This window comes from Vulpes lagopus, chromosome 7 (assembly GCF_018345385.1).
Source record: "Vulpes lagopus strain Blue_001 chromosome 7, ASM1834538v1, whole genome shotgun sequence".
NCBI classification, from domain to species: Eukaryota; Metazoa; Chordata; class Mammalia; order Carnivora; family Canidae; genus Vulpes; species Vulpes lagopus.
Window position 1 is genome coordinate 111,745,611 of NC_054830.1, and position 17,587 is coordinate 111,763,197.

The 17,587-nt window shown below is 51.4% G+C and overlaps 1 protein-coding gene across 1 annotated transcript; it reads left to right on the forward strand.

Annotated features, from left to right (window-relative positions):
- Positions 1-286: 286 nt before the first annotated feature.
- IRF1 (interferon regulatory factor 1) lies at positions 287-7,412 on the forward strand. Its single transcript, XM_041760751.1, has 10 exons — positions 287-419; positions 1,437-1,528; positions 2,771-2,870; positions 3,672-3,848; positions 3,954-4,003; positions 4,111-4,243; positions 4,434-4,553; positions 5,001-5,050; positions 5,976-6,111; positions 6,435-7,412. The coding sequence occupies exons 2-10, from the start codon at positions 1,442-1,444 to the stop codon at positions 6,545-6,547; spliced, it is 966 nt and encodes a 321-aa protein (XP_041616685.1). The 5' UTR covers positions 287-419; positions 1,437-1,441; the 3' UTR covers positions 6,548-7,412.
- The last annotated feature ends 10,175 nt before the right edge of the window (positions 7,413-17,587 follow it).

A 17,587-nucleotide genomic window follows, 5' to 3' on the forward strand; every position in this document is an offset into this window, starting at 1 on the left:
GGGGAGGAGCAGCCGCCCTGTACTTCCCCTTCGCCGCTAGCTCTACAACAGCCTGATTTCCCCGAAATGATGGGGCGGCACCGACCAATAGGCGCCCTCGCGGCTCCTCAGGAGGCGGGGCCGGGCCTGGGTTGGGGGAATCCCGCTAAGTGTTTAGATTTCTCGCCGGCGCCGCTGCCCCGGCAGAGCGCGCCACTCCTTCGTCGAGGCAGGACGTGCGCCGGAGCCCGGCCGGGCCGAGCCGAGCCGAGCCGAGGGAGCCGTGCCAAGCCGAGGCCAGCCGTGCCCGCGGCCCCTCGACCCGCGCGCCCTCCGCCTTCGCGCCGCTCCCTCCGGGGTCGCGCTCGCCGCGCGGACACCGCCGCCCCAGCCGAGCCGGGACCCTCGGGCGCCGCGGGTGGAGCGCGGCCGCTGCGGAGGTGAGCCCGCCTTCGCCGCGGGGGGGGGCGGTGGCGTCGAACGGAGGCGCGCGGGGCTCCGGGAAGCGGGGCCGACCCCCGGCCGGGAGGGTCGCGGGCGCGCGGCGTCGCCGGGGCCCCCGCGCGGGCTCCGGAGGGCGCTGGCGGAGCGGCGAGCCGCGGGCGGGGAGGGCGGGCCGGCGGCGTGGACCGCCCACGAGCCGAGCCTGCCGAGCCTGCCGGCGCCCGGCCGGGGGCAGATCCGTGTGCGCGCAGCCCCGGGCCTCTGCGCCGCTCGGTGGACCTGCCGCGCGCATCGTTAGCGGTGCGGGAGACTCGGCGCCCCAGCTCGGCGCCCAGGCCTCAGGTTTCAGGCTGTACGTGCAGGTGTTGGGGGGGGGGGACTTGCTGCCTGAAAGGCCGGTGGACCTGCTGAGGCTACGTATGGGAAGGGGCGCCACAGGTGTTCCTTCGGCTACTTCGCGGAGGACGGGAGCCAGACCGGGAGGGGTACCTGGTCTGGGAGCAGCATAGAACAGACCGGGGGTGGAGGGTGCCGGGTAGAGTGCAGGGTGGTTGCTTGCCACCAGTGCACGGCTAGCTAGTGGTAGCGGCGGCAACTCAAGTAGGGGGATTTATGGGCATCAACCAAAAGAAGCCTGTCCCTTACCAAAGGATTTGAATTTGGGGAGGAAAGTTCTGGCCTTAAAATATCTATGTATTTTGTCTGTTTCTTCTGCACATAAATCCTGAAACTATCACTTGCATGCCTGTCTCCTCCCCAGAGTGTTTAGAGGATCGTGAGGGAAGGGGCTTAATTGTTTTTGCCCATGATGCTGAAAATATTTGGAGAACAGTTTTGTTCTGGTGAAAGCCTTCTTTCCCATGATTATACTACTTGGTACCTGGTGGAGGGCAGGGGAGAGTTAACTGAATGACCTTGGGCGGCGGTGGGGGGGGGGGGGGGTTGCAGGCAGGGTAGTGCCTAAGGGGCTGCTCTACAGACTCCAAACAGGAGCGTCTGTTTTCTCTTCACAGCCAACATGCCCATCACTCGGATGCGCATGAGACCCTGGCTAGAGATGCAGATTAATTCCAACCAAATCCCAGGGCTGATCTGGATTAATAAAGTGAGTGTCACCTTCTGGGTTTTTATGCCACTATTTTAACACATGTTCTTTGAGGGGACCGAAGCTTCAGATGCAGCTCAAAAACGGAAGTGAGGAGGAGGAGGCAGATGTGTTTGTTTCCCAGTGGGTCCTGCCTGCGGGCAGTATGCAAGGGCCCAGCCTTGGGCCGCTCTGCCTTCTTCCCTTCCTTGGTATGGACAGGGCACTCACCTGAGGGCACTGACAGTGTGCATCAGCAAGACTCTCCCCGCATCTGCAGAGCCAGAGTTCTGGTCTCTTTTGCGAGAGACTCCTGCAAACATACAGGATCCTACAGGGTTCCAAACAGCCAGGAGGCAGAGAAATGAGCACCTAGTGGTGAGAAGATGGCTGGAGGAGCAAGGGACCTGAGAATTAACCTTGCCCAGGCTCAAGAAACCTCATGCTGGTGCACAAACCCTGCAGACATAGTAGTAATAACAATATTCATAATGATAATGCTTACTGTCCACTCCCTATGAGCAAGTGTGATTACCGTTCTAAGTCTGTAACTTACATTGTGTCATTTAATCCTCACAGTAGCCCTGTGAAGTAGATCCTGTTAATAGCTCCATTTTCAGATAAGGAAAACTGAGGCACTGAGAAGTAGATAATGAGATGACACAAAAAGTGATCAAGTCAAGATTTGAACCTGAGCAATCAAACTCAGAAATCCAAAGTGTTAACCACCAGTAATGAAAACAGTGAGACTTAGTCTTTATATTTGTCACTGTGATTTCTCATTTCACAGAAGAGAAACCAATGAGGGACCAGGAGGTATAGGGACAGTGCCAGTGTCACACAGGTAGTCAGCATCCAAGACTGGCCCAGGGCTCCCTCCCTGTGTAGGAGCCAGTGGTCCCAATTGTCCTAAGCATCCCCATTTAATGGATGGAGTTTTCACTTCTGCGTTGGTTCTGAAAAGCCAGAGAGCATCCCAAGGTGCTCCTTATGGGTCCCACTACACCTGTAACAGGCAGAGGGAGAGCTTTGGTGAGCTGATACTGCCATAGCTCTTCAGAACCCAGAGCCCCTTCTGAGAGATCTAGAATGATACAGTAGTCTGTTTAAGCCATTCTCAGGATGGGTCAACTCAAGCCAGATGTCAGGGTGAAAAGGGGAAGTCAGCTTTTTCTCAGACCTGGGGGGCTGGGCAGGCTCATGCTAAAAGCCTGTGGCTTCTGAGCTGACCCAGCCTTGTATATATGTGTGTGTGCCATTCAGGAGGAGATGATTTTCCAGATTCCATGGAAGCATGCTGCCAAGCATGGCTGGGACATCAACAAGGATGCCTGTCTGTTCCGGAGCTGGGCTATTCACACAGGTGTGTGCCCTATTCTCCAGCCCTGGAGGGCCAAGGAGAAGACTAGAGGAATCACTTCTATTAACACAGAGGCTCTTCATCGGGTTCCTTGAGATTGTGTGCAAAATTTGGGGGTGAGCAGGGGGCAGATTTGTATTTCTGGGGAAAAGTTCCATCATTTCAGCAAGTTCTTAAAGGAACCTGTGAAATCAGTGTCTTAGAAAGTGTGATTTCAGGGAGTTTGTAGCTGGATTAAAGCTCCTTGGGGCAAAAGCAGTTGTGAGCCTGGATACTGAAAGACCCAAGTCTTAGATTTTCTTGATGTTTACCAAGGTCCTGGCCCAAGGCCCATCTGGTTGGCAGCCTCTTTTTATCCTTGAGGTATGGAGCTCTTGGTCCATCTCAGATCAGACAGCACACCTATCAGTAACTGTTCTTTGATGCCTATTCTTTGTCCACTGCTGTGTTTGGAAACATCAGATAAACCCTAGTCTTTATTTAATCTCTGGCTGCTAACAGCCCAAGCAGGGAGACTGGTTCTGGTCCAGCACCAGTACAGCCCGTGAAGACATACAGGCCCTCTAGTGCTTCTGGCTGGGCCCTTCAGAAAGGTCTGCTGGTTGTGTTTGAGTCAAGCATGGGCATTTGAGAAGCCCCAGGGCTTGTAGAGGGTCACCCAGGAATACCCTCTGTTTGGCTAGTGTGGATCTCTGGCAGCATGAGAGCCTAGGGGTACTCTTTCCTTCCTCCTCCCAGGCCAGACGGCAGCTAAGGATTCCCACCTCTGGTCCTTATAGTCCTCTTCACTCTTCTGCCGACTAGGTCGATACAAAGCCGGGGAAAAGGAGCCAGATCCTAAGACATGGAAGGCCAACTTTCGCTGTGCCATGAACTCCCTGCCAGATATTGAGGAAGTGAAGGACCAGAGCAGGAACAAAGGCAGCTCAGCTGTGCGGGTGTACCGGATGCTCCCACCCCTCACCAAGAACCAGAGAAAAGGTATCCAAGGGCTCTGGATCCTTGGGAAGCTCGAAGGGAGGGAAGAAGAAGGGCAGCTGGGGCTGGTGTGCCTGTACCAAGACTGATGGCCCATCTGCTTTGTAGAGAGAAAGTCCAAATCCAGCCGAGATGCTAAGAGCAAGGCCAAGAGGAAGGTGAGTGTGGCCCTGAGCTACTAGTCTTTGGTCCCCTGGGAGTCAGGGTGGGCAGTGGGAGAAGTGCCACGGCAAGCCTGGGCCTAAGCTCCTTTCTCTTGTTGCAGTCATGTGGTGACTCCAGTCCTGACACCTTCTCTGATGGACTCAGCACCTCCACCCTGCCCGATGACCATAGCAGCTACACAGCTCACGGCTACATGGGGCAGGATTTGGAGGTTGAGCAGGACCTTACTCCAGGTGAGGTAGGCCAGGTCTGGCAGGAGGCCACACAAGGTCACAATGAGATGGCTCCTTCTTTGGGGTCCAGGAGGCAGCGTGCTTGAGGAGGGGGTGGCAGGTTGGAGCAGGCCGCGGGGTCAGGGATGCTGCATGTCTTGCAAACCCAGGAAGCAGCCAGTTCTGACCTGTGGTTTCTGCTATCCCTCAGCATTGTCACCGTGTGCCGTTACCAGTACTCTCCCTGACTGGCACGTCCCAGAGATAGTGCCGGACAGCACCAGTGACCTCTATAGCTTCCAGGTGTCACCTATGCCCTCCACTTCTGAAGGTTTGTGCCCTTTGCGGCCCACATGCCTGCCTGTTTGGGTCCTGGGGAGGGTTTCCTGAGGGAGAGAAGATACTCAGAACTCTACCTGGCACTGACCGAGATGACTGTGCTGTGCTGGAGAAAAGAGGGAAGGGGGCCCAGGGGCTGTATTTGGGTCTGAGGTTGCTCAGTTCCCTGGCTCCTCTGCAGCCCAGTCTCTGTGGGTGAGGAAGGAAGCAAGGCAGTGGGAAGAGGTGTGGCTTCAGGGTGCAGGAGGCTGAGTCACAAGGACAGTGTCCTGTTCTGGAATGTCCATAGCAGGTACATGTCTGCTGGGAGGTGTGTGTGTGTGTGTGTGTGTGTGTGCGCGCGTGCGCACGTGCGTGGTAGGGCAGGGCACTATGGTGGAACTGCAGGGGCAAGCCTGGTTGACTACCAGCCAACCTCTCTGCTCTTCCCCATCCACAGCCACAACAGATGAGGACGAAGAAGGGAAATTAACTGAGGACATCATGAAGGTAAAGCCCATTCCTCCCTGAGCGCTCTTGTGAAGTGGCTGCTTCTTAGGAGAGAGAAAACCACTTAGAGCTCAACACATTGGAGGGTGGAGGCAGCTGCTACTGTGACCTGGCTGCTTGTATTATCCTATAAGTGCCACATCCACTGTGCCCTCCTTGGCTGGTGGGAAAGACACTGGGGAAGTGAGGACAGTGGGGAGGCCTGGTTTCTGACAGGCTGTCCTGGAGGCAGCCCTAGGGCCTGGAACCACTCTGAGTCAGCCAGCACCAGTGCCTGGTCCCTGGCCTGCATCCTCTGCCCCAACAGGCCCCAGGCCTGCTGCCCTGTTAGTTAGGGAAGTGCACATCAGGTTTTAATAATCAGCCTTTGGGATCTGGGATCTGATGAGGGATTTTTTCCTTTTCTTTCTTTCTTTTCTTTTTCTCCTTAAAGCAAATTATTCTCCGGGGGTGTGTTGTTTTTTTGTTTGTTTGTTTTTTTGTTTTTTTGGTTTTTTTGTCCTGCTTCAATCTTAAAAGCGAATATAAAACAGTTGTTGCAGTAGTTGTACCCAGGCTGTGTTTCATCAGCATAGAAAACTTGAGACGTAGGCATAGCTCCCTATCTCTAGCTTTTCTTTTCTTTTCTTGACTTGTGATGCTGTTACTTTATGCCACATTCCTGGTTGGTATGTCCTCACTCGGCTGAGGGGGAAAGTCTTAGGAGATTCTGTGCCAGAGGGGAGATGTAGGAGCATGAGTCCAGGGCAGACCCACAATTCGCAGGCCCCTGTCCTAACCACAGTCCACATTTCCATCCATCTGAGAACATGCAAATGGCCAAGGGTACGATGCTGGTAGGGAGGATTTGGCTCACCGAGGGCAAGACCAGAGGATGAATCTGCCCTGGAAGTAACCTGATGGTTCCTTATTCCTCTGTCACCAGCTCTTGGAGCAGACGGGGTGGCAGCCGACAAACGTGGATGGCAAGGGGTACCTGCTAAATGAACCTGGGACTCAGCCCCCCTCTCTCTATGGAGACTTCAGCTGCAAGGACGAACCAGAAGTTGACAGCCCTGGGGGTAAGAAGTCCCTGTAGCTGGAAGGTTTCTCCGAGAAGCGAGAAACTGGCAGGGGGTGGGTAGGAAAGGGCTGGGGGACTGGGCTAGGGAGCAGGAGAGGCAAAGCATCTTTCTTCAACTCTTCTTGGTACAGACAGCTTACAAACTGGCTGCTGCTCCCACGTACTCAGGTTTGCCTGAAGATGGGGGCAGGGTACTTACTGCCATGTGGGGACAGTAGAGGCGGCTGTGTCTGTGGCCTACAGGGATAGGGCTGAGGGGCAGGAGGGGAACACACCTGTCTTTACCCTCCATCCTCATACAACCTTCTTCACATCTTCTAGGGTATGTTGGGCTGATCTCTTCAGATCTGAAGAACATGGACACCAGCTGGCTGGACAGCCTGTTGACTCCAGTCAGGCTGCCCTCCATCCAGGCCATTCCTTGTGCACCATAGCTGGGCCCTGGCCCCTTTGACTCCCCTAGGTGTTGAGCAGGACCTGGCATCATGGTTGCCATGATGCAAAGAAACAGGATTCCTGTGGGCTCCTTGACATGGCAGAGAATGACTCCATTGCTGAGCAGGGATGGAACCTCCCTCCTTAGGACAGTGACCCTTTAGGTTCTGTTAGGCCAGGGTCTGGGCTCATCTTGCGGGGTAAAGCTGGCCCTGCCTCCTGGGAAGATGGGATTGTGAGATTGATGTGTCAGATGGAAATCTCAGAGAGGAGTCAGCCTCCAGCTTTCCCCCTCAGCCCGACTGCCTTGAAAGGGTCTCGCTGTTGCTGAGGTGGCCCAAGGGAACAGACCAGTGACCTCAGAGAAGCACAGCACCAACCCCAGGGCTGGCTCTGCACTAAGAGACAATTGCACTAAGGGAATCCTGTTCCCAGAGACCCTCCCCCCTTCCCAGCTGAGCCCTAGGGACTGTTCCAAAGCCAGTGAAATGTGAAGGAAATGGGGCCCTGCAGGACAGTGCTCCCTCAGCTTTAGAGGAGCTCCGCCCTGCTTGGGCTCAGGGGCTTGGGAAAGAACATGGCACTTTTTCTTGTGGACCTTGCCACTTTTCTGATCAGAGGTGTACACTAACGTCTCCCCCAAGCTCTCAGCCTTTACATTTATTTATGTTGTGCCTTGCCCTGCGCCCACCTGCCCCCTCAGGCAGGCCCTGGCAGCCCTCAGCAGGCCCTGGGAGGGAAGTGGGAGCATCTTGGTGTGATTTTTAAAATTGGAAACGCCATCTAACCACTAAGTCTTGTGTGACCACATATGTACATGTGTGTAAATATGTACATTTATCTTTTTATAAAAAGTTAATTGTTTATAAAGGGTGTGGCTTTTTATTTAGAGATAAACTGCAAGTGGTTTTATTTCTTACAGAGACATTTTATTTTGATGGAGTCATTCTTGGCATCCTGCCTGAACTTGACTGGGGGGTGAGCAGTGACATGCATCTATTGCAGAAGCCTTCCAGTTATGTTCATAGAGAAGATGACAGGAAAAAGGGACAATCACAGTACAGGGACATGCTCATATAAATATAGTCACTTGCCCTTAGATTTATAGCCAGGCTGTGAGTTGAACTGGGGCTCCAAGGTCGGGACAGTGTTAGGTTTTTCAGTTCTGAGTAATGTGTCCCATAAACTATATGTCCTGCTAAACTCAAATCCAAGGGTATTCAGATGCTACTTCAAAAAGTTAACAATTAAAAACAAAACAAAACAAAACAAAAAGTTAATAATTAGTACTGCATGGTCATGGACAGTTACAACAGACACCAGCCCAAAACAGGTTCCTGAGGCCTGTTGTGGTGGGCATTCCTTGTCCGGTTTCTGCAGTGATGAAAATGTCCTCTCCCTCTGTACTGTCCACTGTAGTAGGCAGTGGCGAAGTCACATGTACCAACTGAGCACTGGAAATGTGGCCAGTGTGATGGAGAAACTGAATTTTAGTATATGTGCTGCTGAAGTGAGCACAAGAAGCTGAATTTTTAGTTAAAATGTAAATAGCCACATGTGGTCAATGGCTACCATACTGGACGGTACAGATAGATACTGGGTTGGGGACAGATCTGAGAGGGAGAGCCTGGGGTTGTTGGAGAACACTAGGGATGGACACCTGCCAATTCAAGAGTATTTTACCATTCTGGTGGCCAGCAATAATATATTGGTGCTAAATACAAGCCCTGTAGTGTACCATGCACAAATGGGCTAAGAAAACCTTGGATGACCTCACAACAAGCAGGTTTCCTTCTCCCATGTCTCTTCAGGGTTCTGGCTGAACTTAAGCACACAAAATCTTTGTGAAGCAGTATATTTGATCAGAAGAGTTTCTGAAAACCACAGGCTGGGAACCACTGCCATATGGCAATGCCCCCTTCAGATAAGGCCCAAGTCAAAGGAATGTCTAAGGGCGAGAGTTCTGGATATGGGCCTTTCTCATGTCTCCCCCACCCCCATCCCCAGCCTCTGGCCCTGAGGCATAAACAGTACCCAGTAGTAGGCAGGCTGGCCAAGAGAAATCAGCTGATACAACTCGCATCATCTAGGGAGTGAGGTCATGGCAGTAAGGAGGTTCCTCAGAGAAACCAAGCCCTGTGGATGCTTATCTATAGTGCAGTCCCAGAAACTGGACTTAGATCCTGTCCCTTGGCCCAGCCCTCTGGAAGGAATATGGGCCCCTGTGGGGAAGGCAAGGCTGAGTGAGAAAATGATGAAAAAAACCTAGAAAATGAGCAAGGATCAGTCTGCCGTTCTGTCAAACTCAAAGTATTTTTGCCTGATATTGGACATGCTCTTTGAATAGCAGGTGGCTTCCTGCCAGGTGGGCCTTTTGCTTGTGGATGCCTGGAGGGACCCCAATATCAAGCTCTTCCCAGTAGAAGATCCACCTGGATTTTTCACCTGGGAGTAGAGGGATGGATGAGATGACCTTTCCCACCTCCAAGGCCCAGCCCTTACTGACAAGTATTGGATTAAGTTCTAGCCTTGTGTGGCTTCTAACTGGAGACTTGGCAAACTCTTGAAGGGGGTGACTTCTCTAGCTAAGGATGTTGGGGGTGGTGTGAAACCAGGTACAGTGGGCTAAGGAGGGATTGGAGGGAAGGGATGCAACCCAGAGCAAATGGCAGTGACTGCTTCTGACCTTTCTGCTCTCCTCTGGTCCTCTGGTCTCCTCTAATCCCTGACAGAGAGTAGGCAAGCGGGTATGCTGAAGTCCCAGGTAGCTATGGCAATCTTGCAAGGTCTGATATGTGATGTTAGTTTATCACTTAAAAGTTATTAAAATAAAAAAAAGTTATTAAAATGGGAGAGGAATTCCATCCATTAGCTTCCAATCTCCAAAGCCAAGGTAGAGTCCTGACTTCTAGCTCTTCTTATCCCAGGAGTCCTAAACAGTTGGGACTAACTCGAAATATCCCAAACTCTAACTACTCCCCATCACAAGGGAGCTGGGTTCTGGGGACTGGGCCTCAAGAAGCAGTGTGGGATAGAGCCAGACCTTCCAAGCTGTCCCATCACACCCTGCCATGGACCTCGGCTCAGGCCTGACAGGGGAGACAGTAACTGTGATAGCAGCTGACTCTAACTCATTAGCCAGTTGGTGCCCAAACGGAGCAACACCAGTATAACTGGACCCAAATTTGAGCATAATATTTTAAGGTGATTCTCAGGATCTGTCATTGCTTTTGTGGCTCATTCTCCAGAGTTTGAGTCTAAGCACTAGTGGTGGAAACTCTTGGCTAATCAAGCTAGGAGGTTAATGAAAGAACTGTTTTGTTGGGGTTGTGGTAACATTGTCATTAAGGACTACTTTCTGTTGGGGTAAACTGGCAAATTGGGGCTTGGTCATACCAGCTAGAACTCTGGCTAAATCTATGGACATTCAGGGGGCATTTCTGGTTAGTTATAGGTTTCACTGCCTTACTCCAAAGACATCACTTTAATTGGGCTGATTTATTCATTTAGCTCACTCGACAACAGGAAGAAAAAGAGAGGCTAATATGTTAGCTGCCCATGGAGAGGGTCATGGTCGCAGAAAATCTTCAGAGAAGACAAATGCAAACCATCCCTTCTTCATAAATCAGTCTTCAACATCTGTCAGTGGGCTGTGTGCAAGATAAGAGCCTCCCCAGATTTCTGGAAGTCAAAGACAGGAAAAAGTCCTGCGCCTGGCTGGAGGTAGAGTCCTTTCTTCTGGGAGTGAATCCCACTGGTTGGTGATATTGAGTCATGGCCAGGCTGCCACTCTCTGGGACCATTTGGACTTCTTTCACACTCTTTGTACAGATTCTAAAGTTGTTACATTAGCAGGGTACACATTTCCTCAGCAGCCCTGTGGAAGCACCTAGGGAGGCTTTGTGTCCGCCAGATGCAATGCTCTTGCTTAACTTGGGCAGGATTAACCCTCCGTGATAAGGATGCATGAAATTCACTAGACCTCTGCACTAACCTTTCCCCACTTATGACAGTGGTCACAAGGGCAGGAGAATGGCAGGGGGCTGGTGCACTCTCTTTTTCAGGATTAAACTTACTGAGCAGAGTGACATGTGTCTTTGTCAGCCAGGCTTCCCTTGTGAGGCCAAGTCTCAGGCAATACAAGGGCATAGTTGGCTGGCCATGTGGTTTTCCTAGCTCCAGGCAGCTCCCAAGATACTAATTTCTGCGGATTTTCTGGTGGTAGGGAATTGCAGAAGCAGCTCCTACTTCTGTAAGCTCAGTGGGGAGGCAGGCCTAGGGAGTCTATGCTAAGTTTAATTTTAGTTGGGGAGATACTAGGGGTAATGAGACAAGGATATAGGGATTGAGTGTTAAGAGGAGAGGCAGACATCCAACCCACCATCCCTCCTCTATTTCCACAAGCTCAGAAATGGGAGGAACTGGGAAGGACCTTCAAGTCTGGCCAGGAAATGACAACAAAAGTCCTGGGTGCTCACCCCACAGCAGGTGCTATGCCAAACTCCCACTTGCACTGTCATACTGGTGCCCCACCACAGCACCTTGTTTGCAGACCAGGTGACGAAAGCTCAGTTGGTATAGGGCGCTTGCCCTGGATGACTCAGCTAAAAAGCATGGAGCCTGGATTCCAGCTCACACCTGTCTATGTCCAGAACCCAGATGAGTTCCACCATATTAGGCTGTTGGCAGAGAAGGAAACTGAGGCCTGGGAAGGATGTTTGGGAGAGCTTGCCTGGGACAGGGCACTAGCACTTCAAGCCAAGAGAGCATCTGGGGACACAGAGGGAAGGCAACAAGAGTTGCATCCACTCTGGATACTGTGGGACTCCGGCCCTGTTCTCCCTCTTCCTAGGCAACATGGCACTGCTGCTACAGGCCCCTGGGCCCCAGGAGGTGGGGGTTAGCTTGGTCCTCAAGGGAGGGATGCCTTACCTATGCCCTGGAAGCCACCTGCATTTTCAAGGGATGGGGCTCCAAGGAGGGTAGGACACAAACAGGGCTGTAACTTGGCCTCAGGGCAGGGGCGGGTTGGCCACCCCAGCGTGTTTGTGAACCTGCTTCCAACTGCAGGGGACTCTGGCCTGCTAGGCCTTATCTCAGCTCTAGGGATCAAAGAGGAATTTTCAGCTGCGCTTCTGTCTGAGTAAGGCAATGAGAACTCTCCTGTTCTGCTCTAAACCAGACCCTTTGTTAGGTCCTGGGGTACTCAGAAATCTGAACTCTGGGTGAATGTATAAGTACCAGGACTACTCACAGGTGCATCCTACTTCCAGCCATGAGACTAGAGTCTCATAGTCCTGGAACTATGGCTGTCTGGAATCTAACCTGGCTTTTTGGTCTCTGAGCAAATACAGCACCCCTGGCATCTGGCTGGTTGCTATCCTATACCAGGGGAGTTCTCAGACTCCCTGGCAAGCTTCCTTCAGGAAAAGCTCTCCCTTGCTCTCCAGACCCCAGCCTAGATAATGGGGTCCTTACTTCCATTTCTGGACAATTGCCTTGGATTGGTCTGGGTTTCCTTCTCAGTTTCTGCCCTCTCCTTTTCCCTAAAAGCCATGTGGATATGGGAGTGTCTAGTCAGATACCATTCTCACTCGTACTATCAATTAATTCTGAATCTGCCCAGAATTACAGAAGGTGCAGTGAGTTCTTCCAGAGCAATTAAAAATAATCAGCCACATCTTTGCTAAGAGCGGTGAAGGGATATGTCTGGGAACTTAGTTCAGGAGCAAAATAAGTGGCCAAGGCCAAAGGAGTCCCAGGGTGCAGGTGGTGGGAATTTGTGCTAGGCTTTTCTGAGAAAGCTGACTCTATGGGATGAGGGATTTATATGGATACACAGTTGGTGTCTGGGGGACCAGGCATGGATACGGAGGTAGTCATTAGGCCAGAATAGCTATCACTTTCCTAAAACTAAGAACAAGTCAAGAAGTCATGTCACTTTAGCCATACCAGGGTAATGGTGGGCTTCAGTCCTTGCTTGTGGGAGGTGAAGTGTAACTGCCTCTGCTGAGGATCCAGAGCTTCTTTCCAAATGCTCCTTCTGGACTTTCAAGGGTGGGGAGAAGAGCTGGATATCAGGATGCCGAGAGCCAGGGTGAGGGCTGTGCTCCTAGGTATGGAGCCTGACATTCTTAGATAGGGCGTGGGGACAGGACAGAGAGGAGGGCCTGAAGGGGTGTCCAACTTTCCAAGGCACCCTTCTGTCATGAACTGGCCAGCAGCCAGAGTTGGCTTAGGAGACCATCTGCCCCTATTGGGGATCACTCACTAGAACCCCATTTTTGGTCTCTGGCCAAAATAAGACATGTACAGGGTGCCCAGGGGCCCTCTTTTAGCTGATGGCCCAGAAAAGCACAGCCTCACCATCCAATGCCTGTCCCCTTCCTGTCTGCCACTCCCCTTGTGGTCTGTGGAGGCCAAATCTCTCCAGACTGGAAGCTCCCCAGGAGCTCTGTATTCTCACAGTGCTTAGGCAGGACTGGCACTTGAGAGCATTTCCTGTAAAACCCCAAGTCAGCATCTGCTTACCTGTTCTGTCCAGTGCCCACCTGACTTCTCTGAGTCCTCCCGCCCTCTGGGGACAAGCGAAGCTGGACTCTGGAGTGCAGGGGACAGACTGAGAGGCAGGAGGACAAAGTAGTAACTAGCTCTACCACTGCAGAAGACCCTCAGACCATGACCAACCAGGAGCCAGAGCAGGGGCTGCTATGTCCCACTCCATGTAGTATATCCCGTCCACGTCCCTCAGCAGGACTGCTGGAGGAGACATGAAGGCAGAGTCATTAATTACTTTCTTTTATTAAAAATGTACACTAGTAAAAAGTTTAATTGTACAGAATAAGAAATACAGATGAGTATTAAGAGACACATTAATTAAAGCTACCTGCAATACATCACCCAGGTAATCAGGATATTACAGTTTTTAGAGATTCGGGCAAACATGATTTCTCACTACCCCATGCAGGTATCTAGAAGCTCCATCCCATGCAGACACAGGCATTGTGTGCATGTGTGACACGTCTGCTGGCAATGCTGCAAGCAGGAGTCTATATTCCCCTACACCAGCCTGGGGCCCCTCCTCCACCCACAGGTCTCTCCACGCCCACATATTGTGCAGAACTTGGCATCTAAGAGTCCAAAGAGCTGTCTGTCCAGGCTGCAGAGGTAATCTAGGGTAGATTAGGAGGTACAAAGGGCCTTGGATGTAGGGTAACCAACTGTCCCAGTTTGCTCTGGACCGAGGTGAGGGATTTTCAGTGCTACCACTGAGAAAGCCCTGGGTAAACTGGGGCAAGGTGATCACTGTACTTGGAGAGCCAAAGGCTTTGTCCAGCCCCTCTCTCCTTGCCCTGCCCACAGGCCATCCTGCTGGGTCTCAGAAGCTCTGGGTGCTCACCAAGCAGCTCTGGGACAGAGGTTCTCTCTGGTGGGCCCCAAAGTGTTCCAGCCTAAGGCCCAGGGATGGAGAGGGGAAGGGGAATGATGATAGGCATCATCATCTGAGAGAGGATGGCCAGATGAACTCTGGCTGTCCAGAGTGGCCCAGGATGCAGCCGTAGAGGGGCTCCGATACTCGGCCAGCTACTCCTCCAGCCTTAGACCTCAGGACAGGCTCTGGCCCTAGTTCTTGGAAAGTGCAGTATCTCTGGGTAGGAAGTGCTCACCGCCCCCCCCCCGCCCCCGGAGCTTTCCATAGCCCTGGTGCACCCAGCCTCATATCCTCCTCCTCTGTGTCCAAACCTGCTGGTGCTTCCTGCTCAGCTTCTCTTTACCTAAGGCTGGGAATTGGGGAGGAGAGAAGAGGAGTCCAGGACAGGTTGAGCTGAGTGAGAAGCAGGCAGGTGGCAGAAAGGACCTCTCTGACACAGGTGGGAACATCCTGATTGTGATCTGGCCTGTCTGTGCCTGAAGGTGAGGCCCTTGGAGAACCCAGAGGAGTGCCAGCATGATGGTCCACAGGGGAATAAAGATGTCCACATCCTAATGCATGTAATCTGTGAATATGTTATCTTAATGGCAACAGGGAATTGAAGGTTGCAGATAGAAATAAGGTTGCTAATCAGCTATGTAAAATAAAGAGATTATCGTGGATTATCTGGATGGATCCAGTGTAGTCACTTGAGTGTCCTTAAGTGGGGAAGAAGGAGGGAGGAGAGACAGAACCAGGGATGTGGCATTATGTGAAAGAGTGGACCAGCCACTGCTGGCTTTGAAGATGGAGAAAGGGGCCACAAGCCAAGGAATGCAGGTGGCTTCTGACGGGTGATAAGAAAGGACTAGGAAACAGATTCTCTTACTAGAGCCTCTGGAAAGGAATGGAGCCCTGCTGACACTGTGAGTTTAGGCCAGGGAGACCGATTTTGGACTTCTGACCCACAGAACTGTAATCTGTGTTGTTTTAAGCCACTTAGTTTATGGTACTTTGTGACAGCAGCAATAAGGGAAACCAGCTGAGGGATGCAGCTGCCCCAAGTCCCTTGGTTAGAGTCTGTCTCACAGAGCCCCAGAGTCTCTCTTGTGGCAGACCCTATTCTGTTCCGGGAGTCACTGAGACTCTAGTGTGCTGGGCAGAGAGTGGGCCTCCATGGCCTAGGTGGGTCAAGAAGGATGCCTGAAAAATAGTGGCTCTGCTGGACATGTCTACAGGTAACAGCTTCCTCCTTGAACCCACCCCCTTAATCTCCAGTGGTGCTGGCTCTGAGCTGTCCTAGAGGAGGTGCTCAGAGGTCAGGCCACCCAGCACCTGAGCCTCTAGGGCTTGGCTTAAGATTCCCAGGGTGGGCTTCTGTCCTTTTCCACACACGCATTATACTTACAGCACTCTCAATCTCTGGTTTCATAAGGGGATCCGATTTAACTCAAAAAAAGCTAGGACTAGGGGGAAAAAAAGTTTTGAGGAAAAATCCCTAAATTGGATGTCAGCCAGATCTGCATGAAGTCCTGGCTCTGCCACTTACTAGCTGTGTTGCCTCAAATGAGACCTCCTGTAGCCTCAGTTTCTTCATCTATACAATGGGTATAACAGCTTTTGTCTTACTGCCTCACAGGGGGAGGTAGCACAAGAGAAAACATGCTGCACCAACTGAGATGCTGTTTTTATTAATAAACAATAGCGATCACAACCACACATGTGCCTTTAGAGGGAGTGGATGATCACACATCCTGTGTTGAGGAAGGAAGGGTGAGGGCACATTCATCAACTCCTTTTTGCCCCAGGCAGGAGGCTGCATGGCCTGGCCAGGAGAGGAGAAATGCTTTTCTCTCTCTGAGCCCCTCCCTCGGAGCTCCCACCAGACATGAGGCAGAGCCACTCTGCAGCCAGCACAGTGTCCTCCCAACCACCACAGATGGGAACTTTTGTCCTTTTCCTTTTTTCTTAAGGAAAAAAATTTTCTAGAGTTTCTTTTAGATTGAAAACAGCCCTCCTTCTCATAAAAACACATTTTTTATAGGAAAAAAAAAACAGAACATGAAATTATACACAATATAATTCTAATCTAATGCATATATAATGTATAATTTTATGTGAAATACCTACTGGAAGAAATGCTTCAGAACACTAATGGTGATAACATTTGGGTGGTGGGATTATAAGTGATTATATTTATTTTTTATGTTTCCATAACTTAAAAATGCTCTACAATGACCTATAATTACTTATACAGTCAGAAAAAACTTACATATAGTTATGTGTCAAAAATGCCAGGGACCTCCTTTTATGGGGCCACAAACTGGGGTTGAACTGGATTCCGCACAGGTAGAAGTCCTAGCCCAGATAGTTGCTTGGAGACTCATGCCTTCCCCTGCCTAGCCCCCTGCAGACCTGGTGAGACAAGAGGCTGGACAAGATGCTCTTGAGGGTCCTTTGCAGCCCAATAATGAAAAGACTTCACCTTGCTCTCATCCATCCCTGCTCCCTGCCCAGCTTCTGGGGCTCCTCTGTGCCTAGAGAATTCCCTACTCAGGCCATTCCTTACTCAGACTTGCCCTGGGAGTCCCTGCCTCTTGGCATTTGCCTGCATCACAGGCTGCACTTCTCAGAGCCCTGCCCTTCCTTGAAGAACAAAGCCTGGCAGCCCCTGTGCAGCCTGCTGGCCTGCAGTGACCCCGCTTCCCTCTAATTCGTGCGTAACAATAGCTGCCATTTGATGACTGTTAATTTTAGACCTCTTTGCAAAAGTGCTCTCATTTAATCCCAGGCCACCAGCTACTGCAGAGACTAAAATATGAACAGCACCCCCTGGGGTTGTGCGGTGTGGGGACCCTATCTGATTCTCTCTTGCCTCTGAGGGATGTATTGTGATCTCAACTTTCAACAACTGAAGCTCAGAGAGCCCAAGTGAACTCACCCATGCTCATGTGGTTCATGTGTGGCAGAGCTAGGACTTGACCACTAGTAAGTTTGCTTCAAGCTCACTGCTCCTCGCCTCCCCCAGTGGTGTCATCCTCAACAGCTCCCACATTCCAGCACTGAGGGGAAGGAGGCTTGTGAGTTGCACACACAGAAAGCACCCAGTGAATGTCTGGTGGTAGCAGTGATGATCACAATGAACTCAACCAGGGTTTATCATTCAGTAAATAAGTCTTCTCAGAGCATCCGGAGGCTCTGGGAGCAGTGACAGGCCTATTCTGTTCCTGCTCTATTCTGGCACCCAGCAATGCCTGACACATTGTATATGCTCAGTGAATGACACTGAATCCATGACTGTTTATTCAAATAATAAAACAATAAAATAAGTACTATGAGCTAATATCTATGGAGTGCCTACCATAAGTCAGCTCTCAGGGAGCCTCCAGGTGAGCTGAGGGAAAATATAACACTGGTGAAAAGGGCCATCCAGCATGGGGTATAACCTCACAAAAGTGTCTATGTAAAGACATGCCAAAGAAAGAAAGATGATTAGCAGCAACCCTAAACCTTCTATCATGTCAGAGGCCATACCAGCAGCTGTCACCATCGCAGCTTGAACACAGCAACTGCCAAAGCACACAAACCCTGATTTTTCATCTGCATCCACGTTCAGACTACATCTGGA